Raw genomic sequence first — 15,439 nt, 5'->3', positions numbered from 1 at the left:
ATAAAGGCAACCTAAGAAGCTGTACAGAGAGCTATTTCTTCTTTCTAACAGTGTTGTTTCTTTGAAAGGATCCAGAATATATCTATGTGGGTTGGTGCCCCAAGAGCATTGATCCTACTATCTACTAGGCCCTACTGTAATTTTCTTCTCAATTTACCTTTTGCAAAGCACTGGAGCAGGGATTGTTTGTTGGGTACCCTAAATATCATGAGAATGATTGTCTGAGATTATGGGTGATGAGATGAGGGTTGTAGGGAGAGGTGCTGCCTTTTACTGTATTTATTGACACTAACAGAACACATAGTGTCCTTTTGCAGGCATATCTGAAAGCTTCTTGGCTTCTTGCAAGCCATATTGCTTAGTTTAGACAAGGACATCACCTCATGCTACAAACCCAGTCTCATGTATATCTTGGGACCATCTGAAAGTTTCTGGTCTATATGGTGGATATAGCCATTGTTGCATTACCTAAAACTGCAGTTCCTGGCCATCTTCTTGCTCACTGGGTGTACATACAGGTTGTCCCTGTGACTGTCTGCACCATGAAGAAGTCCTTCTTACTGATTTCCAATCAGAAGTGTATCTCTGGCACCTCCCAGGTCCTTTGTGCAAAGTGTTGTGTCAAGGGTTGGAAACTAAGATGTAGGCATTGCAGCTTACCAGCCTCTGGATGATTTCTTTTGTTTAGAGATATCTTGTGGCCCCCCAGCTCACACAGAGAATGCTCTGATTCGTGGTAGCTTCTATCAGTACGGAGACATGATCACCTATTCATGCTACAGTGGGTACATGCTGGAGGGGCCCCTGCGGAGTATTTGCTTAGAAAATGGAACATGGACAACACCACCTACCTGCAAAGGTAAGTCATTTTTATGTACAGAAGCATATGTTACCTTGCCATAAGAGCAGAGGTGTCACCCTAGCTGCAATAAAAATGAAAGCGAAATTTTTCTTATTTCAGTGCAGTCATGGTTTCACCCAGAACATTTAAATTGCAGGGTATTGTTTTATTTCCAAGTGAAAGGGAGGGCTTCCACAACTTTTCTCATTATACCTTCCTAATCTTACAGCTTCCTTTGCTAAATGGTGTATCCCACACCTAAGACTCTCTCTCCTCACATCTTTTTTGAGAAAGTGACAGAATTAGTCATCTTTCTGACATGGTGAGCTGTTTTAGATAAACTCTGCCAGTTTTTTATGGTCAAAGGTCGAGCACTGCGAAAAACAAAAGTAAAAGACCGATGGGCACTTAGTCTCTCACTGTGTTTAGAGCTCTGCAGCTCCTGAAAATTGTTTTGCAATAAAATCCTTAAGGATAGGTTGATATAGCTCACTAAATAATACACACTTAAGTACTGCAGAAAATTCATGTTTCTAACAAAATACCAAAGACAAAGTCTAGCCTTTCCACCCTTGGCATACCAGCAGGAAAATGTCACTTTTTGCTTTGTTGAGCTAAAAAATTCACTTGTTTAAATTACAGAATGAATTCTTCTACACACAATATTCAAATAAATAAAAGTTTTGAACAGAAAATGGGGGAAACCAGCACAAAACACAGAAGCGATGATTACATAGTTAAAAACAGATATAAGCATCTTCAAACCCTAACTTAAAACCAAGGATATGGCATAGCAAAAGTGTTCCAGGGTCACAGGGCTTTGATGTAAGAGACCATTTGCTGTTTCCACATCAGAAGTTGGATGAGCCTTCTGCTGCTGGGTAGCTATAGAGCAATGAGTTAGCTGCATCCTGAAGTCTTACCTCAGATGGTGTAACAGCAACCATACTACAAACTGAGCCTTAGGTATTTTGTTTAGAAATGTGAGTATTAAAAGCAAAAAACTTAAGGTCACACCAGTGGCCAGTCACAAGCAGCCCCATTCACTAAGCTCAAGAGCTCTCACAGAAGAGTAAAGGTGCCAGAACGCTCATCTGGGAACATCAGAACCTTCACCAGAGTTGTCAGGTCTGCCTCTCCTCCTGCAAGTCTCAACTCCCTCTGTCAAAAATAGAAGCAACAATACTTCCTCCCTCTTTGGCAAGTTTCTGTTTAGGTCAGAAGCCCTTTGGAGGTAGGGGATTCTATGCTGTGCTAAGCCTTACTTATCAGGGTCCACTCATCAGTTTTTTTATATGAATTTTGGCAGCAAAATATTATGAATGTTAAAACCTAGACAAGATGGGTTGCCCTACTCTATGAAAGCAGCCATTCTATTAAAATTCTGTATCTGATAGTTGTAATTGCCTGGCCTAAAAATCACAGATCAGTAGGTCATTTTGAAGAAACCCAGAGCCAAAGAAGTGGGCTTATAACTCCTGAATGTTTCAGGAACAGAGAAGCTGCTCCTGAAAAACAGGTTTCTCCTGGTTATGTGACCACAGCTTGCCATTGCCATGAAGAATCACCTGTCAAGTAGCCAAGTAGAGAATATCTACCATGAAAGCACCTGAGTTACTTCAGATGTAAGAGGTATCCAAAAGACCTGTTAGAAATTTACATTCCAAAAGCACGAAACCTGTTCTGAAAGGTTTTCCAAGTATCTTGTTGTTTCTTTCTAAAATGTAATGGCTACAGAATTCAAGGGATCTCTACATAATAGCTCCTCTACCTAAGCTAGAATTCATTAGCAAAATTATTTGCATATTATGTCTTCAGATTGTAACACTTAGCTGCCCCTTTAATATTGCTAGCTTTACTTTTTATTCTTATTTAATATTTATTAGTTACACAAAATGCTACTTTATGCCATGGGCTGTAGTTTTCTGCTAGGAGAGGTTCTTGCCACTGGTTACTAGCAACCTGGAAGCGCTGATCTGCAAAGCACTGTCAAACCTGTGTCCTGTTTGCAACACCATGGAGTCTACTGAGACTGTTCAGAGGAATAAGTATTAGGGAAAATTATTTCAAAAAATGAGGTGATGAGGTGGACAGATGATCAGGGTGTAGTGCAGGAAAACAAAGCAGAATAACCTGTCTTTTGCTGTATTAAGGGAGAGGAATAAAAATATCCCTCCCTCTTTTCACCTAAAAGGGGAACTAAAAAGGACGAAAGATGCTTCTGAGAGGACTGACCTGTGTTTCCATGACACATGTCAAAATAATCTTTCAAAACTGCTTTATAATTCATTTGAGGGATTTGCCTAACAAAAGGCCTACAGGACTGCAGCCTTTGTGGTCTACATCAGAAGCGACATGAAAGCACTCTTTGTAATGATTCATGCTGCATTTCTTGGTTTTGGCTCTGTGAGTTGATTATTAATGTGTCCTAAGCCTGCTTGAAACGTTCTTGCCTGGTTGAACAGGTTAGTTAACGTAAATATTATAATTAAAAAGCAGACTTCATTAACTTCTCTGGGAGAGCTCTCACCACAGCTGCACTTGCCTGAATCACTGCTGGTTAGAGGTTGCCGGCCAGATTCTGATCTGAGTTTCAGGGGTGAGAAGTATTAGCCTGGATCTGCCAGTCGTAAACACCTGCAGGACTCAGCAGGCTGCACAGATGCACACAGCTTGTCCGATTCCAATTTTTTCTGTCTGAAATGGTCTAAAATCTGTGTCGTCTATTTGCCCTCTGTCCACATCTTGCTGACTGGGAGTGGTCAGTGTGGAGCTGCCAACCAGATGTTCATACTCTGTCAGCAAACAAAAGCATTATGCAAGGGCAGCTGAGGCATGGAGGAAATTGTTCACTTGCAACCACAGGAAAGCTTTTTGGCAAAGCTGAGGACGGATATCAGAATTTTTTTTTTCCTCTTCTTAACCATGTTTGTCTTGCAGTAGTGTAATGCTTTCGTGTCCTGTGGAGATAACTCTCAGGCATGGATTTACAAGGGGATCTCAAAGATTAAGACTGATACCGTGGATGTGAGATCTGCTACCACTAACTGAAGTCACAGTTAATAGTTCCCATTCTCTTCCCAGCACATCAGGACTGCATTTGCCCTGCTTGCTTTTACAATAGCTAAAAAAGAGAATGAGATCCCAGCCTAACTTCCTGCCCCAAGCCTTTCTCTAGTCTTGTCTGTCAAGTGAAGAATAATCCCCACAGCTACAGACACGGAGTCTCTGCCTGCCTAAATTGGTGTATAACAAGTGAACACTTAAGGATGATACTGTCTTACTCATTCAGTTTCACAACCAGGGCCTGGGCAGAAATCCAGGGAAAGCCTATCTCTGCCCAAGATCCTGGATTGCTCGGCAGGATGGGGTTGCCATCCAAAGCGATTTCTGTAACTCATGAAATATCCGCATCTTCTCCATTGACACAGAGAGAGAAAATACATTTCAGAGACTATTTTTCATGGACTTTGAATTTAACATGGGATATCATTTACACAGAAACCTTTTACTTCCCATCCCATTATACATTGGGACATATATCATGGGATATTGTTCAAGTGGTGTGAATCACACAAAGCTTTAAATGGGTTTTGGTTCAACTTTCATAATTTTTCATTGAACAAAGGAAGTCTGGTTGGCATACTATTTTGCTTTCATCAACACCCAGAGACAAGCTATCTGCATAGTCGTAGATATTTTTACAAGAAAAAATGTTCAAAATACCTGTTAAAATATTGCAACTTCTGTGAACCTGCCAGGGCCTGAGGTCTCTTCCCATTCTCATCAGCTGACATTTGATGGGAAGGCTCTTGAGATTGAAATATAAAATGGCAAAAGCTTTGGCTTCATTTCAACAGACTCCAAGCTGTGGCTTGCAGCTTGGCATGGCTTAGCTGCAAGAGTGACTCAAGTTTAGTTCTATCAGGGGAAGATTTGCATTCTTTCCAATGTGGAGCTCAGGTCTGAACAGTGTTTCAGTGTGTTAAACCACTGTTTGTATTTAATACTAGCATTGAACAAGATCTGAAACACTCAAAGCCTAAACTTATATTTTGCTCACCTAGTAAGTAATTAAAGATAGGATGCAATTAGCAGGTCACACTGAATTTGCTGAGGTTGCTCTGTGTTCGTAACTACCACTAATTAGAAGTTAGTCTGATTACTTATTTGTTCTGTAGTATTGTCTCAAAGCCACAATTTTTGATTTTCTATATATAGTATGTACCCCAACATGACAAGGATTGTACTTCCTCCAATGATCTTTAAGTCTGACATGTTTGTACTTAGCTTGCCACCAAAATTTCTGAAGTAGTCCGGGTTTCCCTGGATATATTAGCCAAGATACGGTGGAATGTCATAGAAACAATGATGAAGTCCAAAGCCTGTCCAGTCCAGGCCACATATTGGGCTAGCTTGATAGAGTCCACTTCAAATTTCTCACTTTTATGCTCAGGTGCCTATTAACAGGTGTGCAAACCACGGAGCACCAGTTGGCATGAATGCTAAGTGAGGCAGAGTTAATTTAGAAGAGAGAGAAAAAAAGGGTAGCAGTTTTTGTTTGGGGTGGAGTTTTTTTGGTTTTGTTTTACAAAAGTGAGTGGGAAAAAACAGATAAAGCATAGCATCAGCCTTGAAACATTGTCCAAATAATTAACCCAACTATACTAAAAACTTCATTCTTGCCATGGACAATTTTTGATAGAATAGTTTGGGTTGGAAAGGACATTTAAATGTCATCCAGTCCAACCCCCCACACAATGAGCAGGGACATCTTCAGCTAGATCCGGTTGCTCAGAGCCATGTCCAACCTGACTTTGAATGTTTCCAGGGATGGCGCATCTACCACCTCTCTGGGCAACCTGTTCCAGTGTTTCACCATACTCACTGTAAAGTTGCTTCCTTATAGCTAGTCTAAATCTACCCTCTTTTAGTTTAGCCCTTGTCCTTATGCAACAGGCCCTGCCAAAAGTTTGTCCCAGTCTTTCCTGTAGACCTCTTCAAGTACTTAAAAGCCACAATAAAGTCCTCCTTGGAGCCTTCTCTTCTCCAGGCTGAACAACGCCAACTCTCTCAGCCTGTCTTCATAGGAGAGGTCCTCCAGCCCTCTGATCATTTTTGTGGCCCTCCTCTGGACCTGCTCCAACAGGTCCATGCCTTTCCTGTGCTGAGGGCTCTAGAGCTGGATGCAGTACTTGTGGAGTCTCACAAGAGGGAGTAGAGGGACAGAATCACCTCCCTCTACCCGTGGGTCACACTTCTGATGCAACAGAGGATACAGTTGGCTTTCTGGGCTGCGAACGCACATTGCTCGTCACGTCCAGCTTTTCATCCACCAGTACCCTCAAGTCCTTCTCCTCAGGGCTGTTCTCAATCCCTTCGTTCCCCCAGTCTGTGTTGGTAGCAGGGGTTGCCTCAGCCCAGGTGCAGGACCCTGCACTTGGCCTTGTTGAACCTCATGAGGTTCACACTGGCCTACTTCTCATGCCTGTCCAGGTCCCTCTGGATGGCCTGCCTACCCTTAGGTGTGTCAGTCACACCACTCAGCTTAGTGGTGTCTGCAAACTTGCTGAGGGTGCACTCGATCCCGCTGTCAATGTGACTGATGAAAGTATTGAACAGTACTGGTCCCAATACAGACCCCTGAGGGATACCACTTGTCACCGATCTCCATCTGGACTTTGAACCATTGACCACTACCCTCTGGATGTGACCATCCAACCAATTCCTCATCCGTCGAACAGTCCACCCGTCAAATCCATGTCTCTCCAATTTAGAGAGAAGGATGTTGTGGGGGACCATGTCAAAGGCCTTACAGAATTCCAGATAGATGACACCTGTAGTTCTTCCATTGTGCACTGATGTAGTCACTCCATCATAGAAGGTCACTAGGTTGGTCAGGCAGGACTTGCCCTTGATGAAGCCATGCTGGCTGTCTCAAACCACCTTGCTGTCCTCCATGTGCCTTCGCATAGCTTCAAGGAGGATCTGTTTCACGACCTTCCCAGGCACAGAGGTGATTGATTGTCTTAACAGTTCCCATGCTCTTGCTCATAGTACCTAGTCAGACACACAGAGCCAGAAAATGGTGGAGCCCTTGAAATCAAAGTCATTATGTTTCTGAGCCTCACCACATTTGTTTGTTCTACTCTAAACTTTACAAGTGCGAAGATCTGTGCAAGATGCTGAATAACTAAGCTTCTGATTAGCTGTCTTGAGTTTGTCATGAAATTGTATTGTTTTCAGCTGTCTGTCGGTTCCCGTGTCAGAATGGTGGCATCTGTGAGCGACCAAATGCCTGCTCGTGTCCGGATGGCTGGATGGGTCGTCTCTGTGAAGAGCGTATGTATATCACCCCTAAGTGTAATTTTAAGGATGTTGTACAGAAGACTAGTGAATTTTCTGCAGTGAACCAGGTGGGAAAATTAAAGGCATAAGAGCCGAAACCATAAAAATCATTACTTTATTGTTCTTGACAAATTAGAGAGAACAGAAAGGACCAACTGGTTGCTTATTTCTAGACAAATGACCATCCCCTCACATCTCCAAACCAAAACAAGCACTTATTTAATTGATGCGATTTTGTTTGTGGGTGCTCTTTTACTATGGTTGAAGAACATCCTGCTTCAGTTCTCCAAAGTCTGTTTCTAATAGCAACCTGTAATAGTTTGGGTGAAAGAACAGGGGTTAGAACAGAAGAGATATGAGTGTTCTGCTGCTGGCTGCATTTGTTTCTTGGCTTCCTTTTTTCTCAGTCTGTGATTATGAACCTGATCAATCCATGTTCAAATAATACAACTGTATCACCTTTTCAATGCTGTCCTTCCTGACCTGTGTATCTGTACCCCACAAATTCTGGGCTGGCTTTTTGTGTCCTTGATCTCTGAATAGTTAGAGAACTGGATCTGCTCTGGTTGAAAAGAGACAGATCTGACTCTTGGGTCTATCAGAGATTCCCTGGGTGACACTGAGGGTGCCAGTTTGTGCCATGTTCCCCATTTTCTTCATGATGGTCTTAGCACAAGTAATTTCGGAGGGCTAACCCTTTCATGCTGGCATAGCTGCTGCATGAGAAGCCTTATTACTGTACACATAGTTAGGCACAGGTCTACTTGGGTAGAAAAAGAAAGTACCCTTACTGTATTTAGTACTCAGTATGGCCCTGACTTAAAGCTTTAGTATGTCCAAGAACACCTGCAGCTGACATGGTGTCACTGTCACTGTCACTGTCACTGGCTCCGAGTATACATGGAGACCTACAAAAAGATGTGGCACCTCCTCTTGTAGTTCATGGAGAGGAATGTGGTTCACGCATTTTGCTAGGTAGATGTATCACATCTTACAGCGTCCTCTGAATCTATCTCTGCAGCTTTCAAGTCTTCTCTGTGGCAGTGTCAGTTCCACATGGCACAAATTAGCTGTAGATGCAGAATGAGAAGTAGTTCAGCAAGTTTTGTCCTTCTGCATTTACGGAAACTGCAGCTATGTTGTGCACTCACACAGCCCCTGTTTTGTTGTCCCTCTTTGTGTCTGTCAGTACCACCATAGCCAGACACGCAAACTCAGCCCTATGCATTTCAGTTACAGCAGAAGAGGGCTGAGCCTTTGTCTGGCAGAATTGTGTTTGGTATGCGACAGTTGATTTCCTTACCTTACCATTAGTAAGGATATTTAATGCATTCTTCAGAACCAGAGTACAAATTTTATGTCCCCAGTCATTTTGATCTGTCATTGCAACTCAGACCCTGTTTTCTTGTATGAGGAAAATGTTTACTTTGGCATAGGTAGCGAGGAGAGAGGAAAAGGATTCCCACAATGGGTTAATGCCACCTCAGTTTTGCAGCATTTCTTGTCAACCAAGGTGCACCGGTGAACAGAAAATACAGGTTTAGTCTTTGGAGTTGAAGGCCTGTTCTGAAAGTCAAAGGGATTTTTGAGTGCTAGCATTGAGCACTGATCTGTCAGTATCAGGCCACAGGTGAGGCCACAGAGCTCTGACAGAATTCAGTCACCTTGTAGTTCACAGTACATTTCACAGATAACAAGATAGATTCATTGTCCTGAGACAGGCCTAACTACTCAAAAGCGTGCAGAGCACTACTAGTTTAATGATATAGACAAGTAATTCTTGGTGATATGGGTTAGTCCTGTGAGCTCCATGGAAGTTCATTGTTCTTTCCTTATCCAGGCTGACTGCAGCTGCTCAGCTTGACCTCTGCTGTGCAGCAGAAGAGGAAGAACCTCTGCATCAGTCCTCTGCAAAGCCCATCCACCCTCCCAGTATAAAACTTCATTGGAAGTGCCACTCGAGGGTCCAAATTTGAGACCCAGCTCAACTCTTGCTCTTATTAGAGCATGTTCACACATTACTTCATTCTGTTAGGGTAGTGGAGATGGTAGTTTTGTGAAGGTACTTAAGTCGTGAACAGTGTGCACATTGGAGAATTTTGCAGATCTGCTCACAGGAGCAGTATAGCTTGATTGGTGCTCAGTTCTGAGGCCATCAGCTGCTTGGTATCTGCTTTTTCTTCCCCAAAGCTTCCAGCCACAGTCAACCTCTTGCACCCAAAATGGCTTGTATCAAAGCTGTCTTTCCATGGGGAGCTTGTGGTGTCACCTGTCTCAGCATGTTTTCACTGGCCCAGACCAAGTGCTTTTCTACGGGCAGTGCATAGATAACTTGGTTTGGATGTTGCATTGTGGGACCCACAAACAATCCAGTTGTTTGTAATTAAAGCATGAACTGATTTTGTTAGCCACTGTCACAGAAGTGAGCAATGTGAGTGGATATTACGCGTAAGAAACAGGCAAACAGCCCTGCTCGTTTCCAGTGAGCACAGAGTCTACAGGCACCTGAAGGACTCTAAGCAATTGCTTCAGTCTGTCCATTTGTTTGTCATCATTCCTTCTCATTTCTGGCTGCCATGCCAGTCGTATTTGCTGCTCATGCGTTGTGGGTAGACCCTACTTAACTCTGCTGATACTGCATGCAAACATTTCAAGGGGAAGTAGACTTTCTAATTAAACATACGTTCTTTTCTTGCACACTTTATTCTTTGCTTTCATGGGAGATAATTCTTTTCACTGGTTCTCTTCTCCTCTCCTTAGCAATATGCATTCTGCCATGTCTCAATGGAGGTCGCTGTGTTGCCCCTTACCAGTGTGACTGCCCCCCTGGATGGACTGGATCGCGCTGCCATATGGGTAAAACTCCTTTCACCTGTATTTTTTCTCACTTTTTGTGACTCTACTATCAATACCTAGCACAGTTCACTAAGGACTCTGTAGAACTATTAAGCTTCTCACAGGTAAACCCAAGCCTGCAATAATATTCCTGGAGGATTTGATGTCCCCAGCTGCAAACTATTTTCAGAGTAGTCCCTGGTGAGTCTTTTAAATCCTCAGAAAAGTTTGCTCCCAGAAAGGACAGAGAGCATTCACAAGAGTGCTCTCTGCAAAAAGCACTACAGAGAAGAGAGGATTTCCAAAGAGGAGAATAAAACTAGACTGTCCATTCCAAGAAGAGTCAGAATTTTCATTTTCATCTTCAGCACATGCAGGTCACCATTAAACACACAAACAAGCTGGAGGTACTAGAGAGGTTTTTCACGGCATAGCTGTCTGGTTTGGGGGATTCCCACTTACTGCCTGAGCGCTGAGCTAGGCAAGAGGGCAGAGCAAAGCAAGGATTTGCTTAAGGATAGTTGGGTTTAATGGGTACGTAGTACCCATGTAAGGTACCCATATACATGGTACATGGGTACCTTACATTAGGTATCACCTAAGTTATCTGAACAAATTTAATGTGTGCTGCATTTTACTAGATCTCTTACATGCACCTAACTGAGGCTGAAGGGCATGTAGCACACCGAAATAGCGAGGGATAGTGAGGGGAGTGATTCTAGGCTCCAGACCTGTGTCCTGGCAAGTCAGCTTGTGTCAGATGAGGCTGATTTGCAATTAGGGATAATATTTGAACCCAAGTTTGGGATATATGGTTCCACATCAAGGCTAAACAAATGTCAGTTTTTGAAAGGCTTGTCCCTGTGAAAATAGCCAGTAGAACTCATAGCAATTGAGTGATCGTTGAAATGTCTTTCAATCATTATTAAATCTCAACCACTAATAAATGCTAACTATTTTTTAAAATTATTTACAGCTTGTTCACTGTATTTTTATTGTCCAGGTGCACCTTAATTCATTGTTAACAGGGCCTTAGCATGAAAGCCTGGTTTTGCCTTCCAGCAAGACGTTGGAGTTGCTGATTGGGTGACTGGGGGAGGAAGTTGTGCTTTTATTAATGAATGTTCATATTATTTTTTCAGCTGATGAGAATAGTGAGTCTGGAGGATAAGCTCTGTGATGTACTGTAAACCCAAACACCCTTCACCAAACTGAAATTCCAGAGTGAACATTTTAACTCAGAAGTACTGTCTTTTGAAGGGACACTTGCCTAGCACATAATGCATCATTTCCTGTCATATTTCACAAACTTTACAGCTATAACAGCATTGGTGGTTGAGGAGGATAGATGCTTTTTTCACTTTTGGGCCAAAAATTCAAATCTGTTCAGGCTGACTTGCTTTTCAGTAGCGAAAAAAGAAAAGCTCCAGTGAGCAACTGCCTCTGTGTCAAACCCCATTCATAAAAGCTTGTAACCACTGTGTATGAAGTTATTAAACCACTTCTCATTTTACTTACTTGTCTTGACCTTGTGTCATGACAGACCAAAGTGAAATGAAAAATATTTAAATTAACTGCTGGTCTCACAGGAATAATTATGTGCATAAAGTGAGAGCTAAAGATGTTTCATTCCCATACTTAATTCCAGAATCAGAAGTCATTTTCAACATGACAAACTTGGTGCCCTTAATTGCACAGGGATGGTCCATCTGTATAACCTCCTGACATTGTTTGTTCGTGTTTGGCCCAGAGGAATCACAGTAGTGTATTTCCATCTCCTTTCGTATTCCTGTGATTACTCACTTCCATTTCCTGTAATTCCATTTTAATCAGTGTTTCCTGATGCATATTCCTTGCAAAAATATTACCCAGCATTTGTCCTCACTGGTATCTTTAGGTTTGTTCTCTAGATATGGCATTGTCTGCTTAAAAGACCTCATGTCTTTCAGCTTTCCTGTGATATAAATGTCTGCGTTTGAAGGACCTTGTTAAGAGAGTCTCTAACTCTGTTTTGTAAATTGTTTGGTGCTTTATCTTCCAGTCTCAAAATTGATAGGAAGACTTGAACCTTTGACTTTTGTTTGGCTACTTGCTATCTTTGGGTTAGGCTGTCACCCAAAAGCAGATGCAGCCATTTCACAGCTGGTCCAGCATGACCCTATCAGGCTGGCTAGTGTTAGTTCTCTAATTCATATGCCCTGTACCAGCTAGTCACACCTTCTATGGGTATCCAGTGTCTTTCAGGAACTTACTGTCATTCTCTGCTTCCTTTCCTTGTCTCCATATAGGTTGCCATCATGTGAAGTCTTACTCCTTGCCTGCTGTTGATCTGTAAAGGGCTTTTTGACTTTAACTTTCTCTGTTTATGCTGCTTTTTTACCACATCTGGTGTCTTCCTGTCCCAGCTACTGTTTAGCTATCACATTCCTTTCAAATAAACACCCAAATTTTCTTCCTAGAAAAAAGGCCTATTCTCCTGTAGATCTTCTGGCTCTTCTCTTCTAGTTCCTCCTCCTACTTCCACTTCATTTCTTTTTTTGCCTCAACTTGAGGCAAAAAGAACAGAATTTTTAAGGCAACATAAAATAATACACTGGTTGTTTCATGCAGCTCATATACTGCAGCAGATAGAAAAAGTAGCAGGGCGTGTCAAACCCCATTCAGCAGAGATGTGCTTTTAAAACTGCCCTTTCCAGAGCAAACCATCTTTTACGACAGACTCACAGCTGATATTTAATGTTGTACTTTTGGGAGTAGTCCATTTTTAACAGAGTAATGCAGGCTGGATTTTCAGTGCCCTGTTCCTTAATCAGCTTGTTGTGGGTGTGCTCATTAACGCAACTCTGTATGTGTCTATTTGTATGCAGCTGTTTGCCAGTTGCCTTGCTTAAATGGTGGGAAGTGCATACGACCAAATCGGTGCTATTGTCCCTCATCGTGGACTGGACACGACTGCTCTAGGTAAGTGTTGCTCGCTGTCCCATAGCTAGGCTGAATCTCGCCCGACTGAACTCTAAATCAATGCCTCTTAGTCAAGTCCCAGTTCAAATCACCTGGCAGTGCCGTCGCTGCATCAAGAGCACCAAGGCTTACATCTGGTTCACATGTGCTGTCTTTTAGAGTTTTACCAGTGCTTGTGTTTTGTTTTGCTGTTTCATGTCTAATGGGGCCAATAGCGGACCAGGTTTTCAGATCAGTGAGCCCCATCACCATGTGAGGCAGCATTTACAAGTCTTAAATGCAGCTTGTTTTTTAAAGTTAACTTGTGAAGATTGGGAGTTTGGCTTCGAGGTCGGTCCTAGTTAGTTTTTCTTTGGAAAGCTGTTGTATTTCACGCTGCCATAAAGAGCCGTTTACAACCCTGAAGAGGGAAGGCAGGTGGAGTGGTAATGATATTGTTGTGGCCAGGAATCAGATACAATACCAAAACACACAGCATGAGTTCTCCGCATGAAATATTAATAAGGGCCATGAAACACATGCTAGCAAAAATATTTATACTTCAACTCACACAGGCTCCTACTGAACACATTGGCATTATCCTGGAGAGCTAAATAAATAACAGTTGAATATTAATATGTTTCTCCAGGATACAGACAAAGCCTGTGATACTGTACATTTTTTCTACTCTTCTTTCAGGACAGGTAGTGACAGAAATTCCTCCCTGCCTCTCTGATATACTGTCTATCTTAAAACTACAGAAAAGATGCTTGTTTGAGAAATTACGTTGTCCAAAATGAATAGTTTTCACTTGTCAGCTGTGATTGTAGATGCCTTAAGTGAAGCAATTTAAATGTACTGCCAACAAATAGTATCCAGCTTTAGACTGAAAGCTACACATCTAAAGTCTGATAGTATTTCCATTTAGGGCATGAAGCAGAAAAGCCCAAGTCCAGTGGATTTAGCAGCCAAAAAATTACAGTGTTTTTCTCTGAGGCAAAGCAAAGTTTCAGGCTATTACCAAACTGGACTCTTCTTCGTTCATTTTTTTTTTTTTTTTACCTTTGTCCAAGTCCACAGCTCTGTGCAGCACTGTGAAGTCTGAGAGAGCGTGGATCATTAGCCCTACAGGCTTGTGGTCTAGCAGCTCATCCCTTCAAGAGCTGTTTGAGAGGAAGTTTTCCACACAGATCTGGGGGATGGAGGAGAGGGGACAGAAACAAGCACCAAGATCTGTTTTGTATTTTGTTAATCTTTGCCCTCAGCCGCTGGTGGCTCTTCACAGGGTATGATGCTGTGCTGAGGACTCAAAAACAATACAGGCAGAACAGGAGTAAATGCCATGATAGCAAAGATTTGCTGTTGCAGGTTAACTAGGTGTGATTTATAAGGGGAAGCTGAAAAGGCCAAAAGGTTTTGTCAGCATCCAGGACAAGATTAGCTCCAAACCACTCTGCGATGAGCCATGACTTACATTAAATGCCAGATATCATTGTTCCCCTCTCAATATGCCATCTTGAGCTGTGGCGCTCTAATCCCTGGTATTGTTTCAGACAGTGTCCTCTTGTGCCTTACCGCTGATCTTGTTTGGCATGTTCAGTACAGCACTGATTATATTTTGTTTGGGTTTTTTCATGCAGGAAACGGAAGGCTGGATTCTATCCTTTTTAGCATCAGAGGAGCAGTTCTACATTCAGATATCTTTCTTCAGCCTAGGCACCAGGACTTGGAATCTAACGCATTGTAAATCAAATCCATTGCTTCCCTTCCCCCCCAGCTCCCTTGTTTTGTATTTTATTTTGTGATACATTTTTACTATACCTTTCCATTTTTAAAGAAATCCTCTGTATTTTTCATTTACAAAAGTATTATCAAATATATGCTGCTACACACACCATCCAAACATACACATACAAATGTAAAGCTTCCTGCTGTCCACTGAGGAAGTGGTTGTGTACAGTGAAGTCCCTCCCATTTCTTACATACTGTCAGCTAATTAAATCATACTATACTGCCAACCGTGATTAAACAGAATGTGGCAATTCTGTTTACCATCTGCCAAAGCATACTGCTGTCCAGCGACTCAACAGTAAAGAATAGTTACCTAAGGCTAACTGAGCCGCTAAACTTTGCATTGGGCCTATTTCTGAACTCATGTTGATCTAAATTAGAAGTACGTCTGATAAAGTCCTTGTTGTAACCACAGTTTCTGGTGGGCATATGAAGAAGATTCTGTAATGTATATTATGTGACATTAACATCATTGGAGAGTGACTTAAGGGAAGGCATCAGCATGAGTTTTACCTGAGATTTACTGGTAAAATAATCAAAAAATGTAAAAGAGATGCGAGAACATCATGTCATTCAGAGAAAGATGGACCAAGTCGAGCCAGCAAGAGCCTTTGAGGCTTTTTGGCTTACAGGCAGTTCAGGTGTAGCTCTAAAGCTAAATCCAAGATCCAGCGGTGGGAAGCA

The 15,439-nt window shown here is 42.2% G+C and overlaps 1 protein-coding gene across 1 annotated transcript in view; it reads left to right on the top strand.

Moving 5' to 3' along the window:
* SVEP1 (sushi, von Willebrand factor type A, EGF and pentraxin domain containing 1) overlaps positions 1-14,821 on the top strand; it is a 116,980-nt gene extending 102,159 nt beyond the window's left edge. Inside the window, exons 44-48 of the mRNA XM_009895879.1 lie at positions 689-859; positions 7,088-7,183; positions 9,950-10,045; positions 12,892-12,985; positions 14,605-14,821. Of these exons, the coding sequence (XP_009894181.1) occupies positions 689-859; positions 7,088-7,183; positions 9,950-10,045; positions 12,892-12,985; positions 14,605-14,635 (488 nt within the window). The 3' untranslated portion in view covers positions 14,636-14,821. The remainder of the gene's footprint in view (positions 1-688; positions 860-7,087; positions 7,184-9,949; positions 10,046-12,891; positions 12,986-14,604) is intronic.
* The last annotated feature ends 618 nt before the right edge of the window (positions 14,822-15,439 follow it).

Source organism: Charadrius vociferus, unplaced genomic scaffold (assembly GCF_000708025.1).
Source record: "Charadrius vociferus isolate BGI_N301 unplaced genomic scaffold, ASM70802v2 scaffold231, whole genome shotgun sequence".
Lineage (NCBI taxonomy): Eukaryota > Metazoa > Chordata > Aves > Charadriiformes > Charadriidae > Charadrius > Charadrius vociferus.
This window is presented reverse-complemented; position numbering and strand designations above follow the sequence as displayed.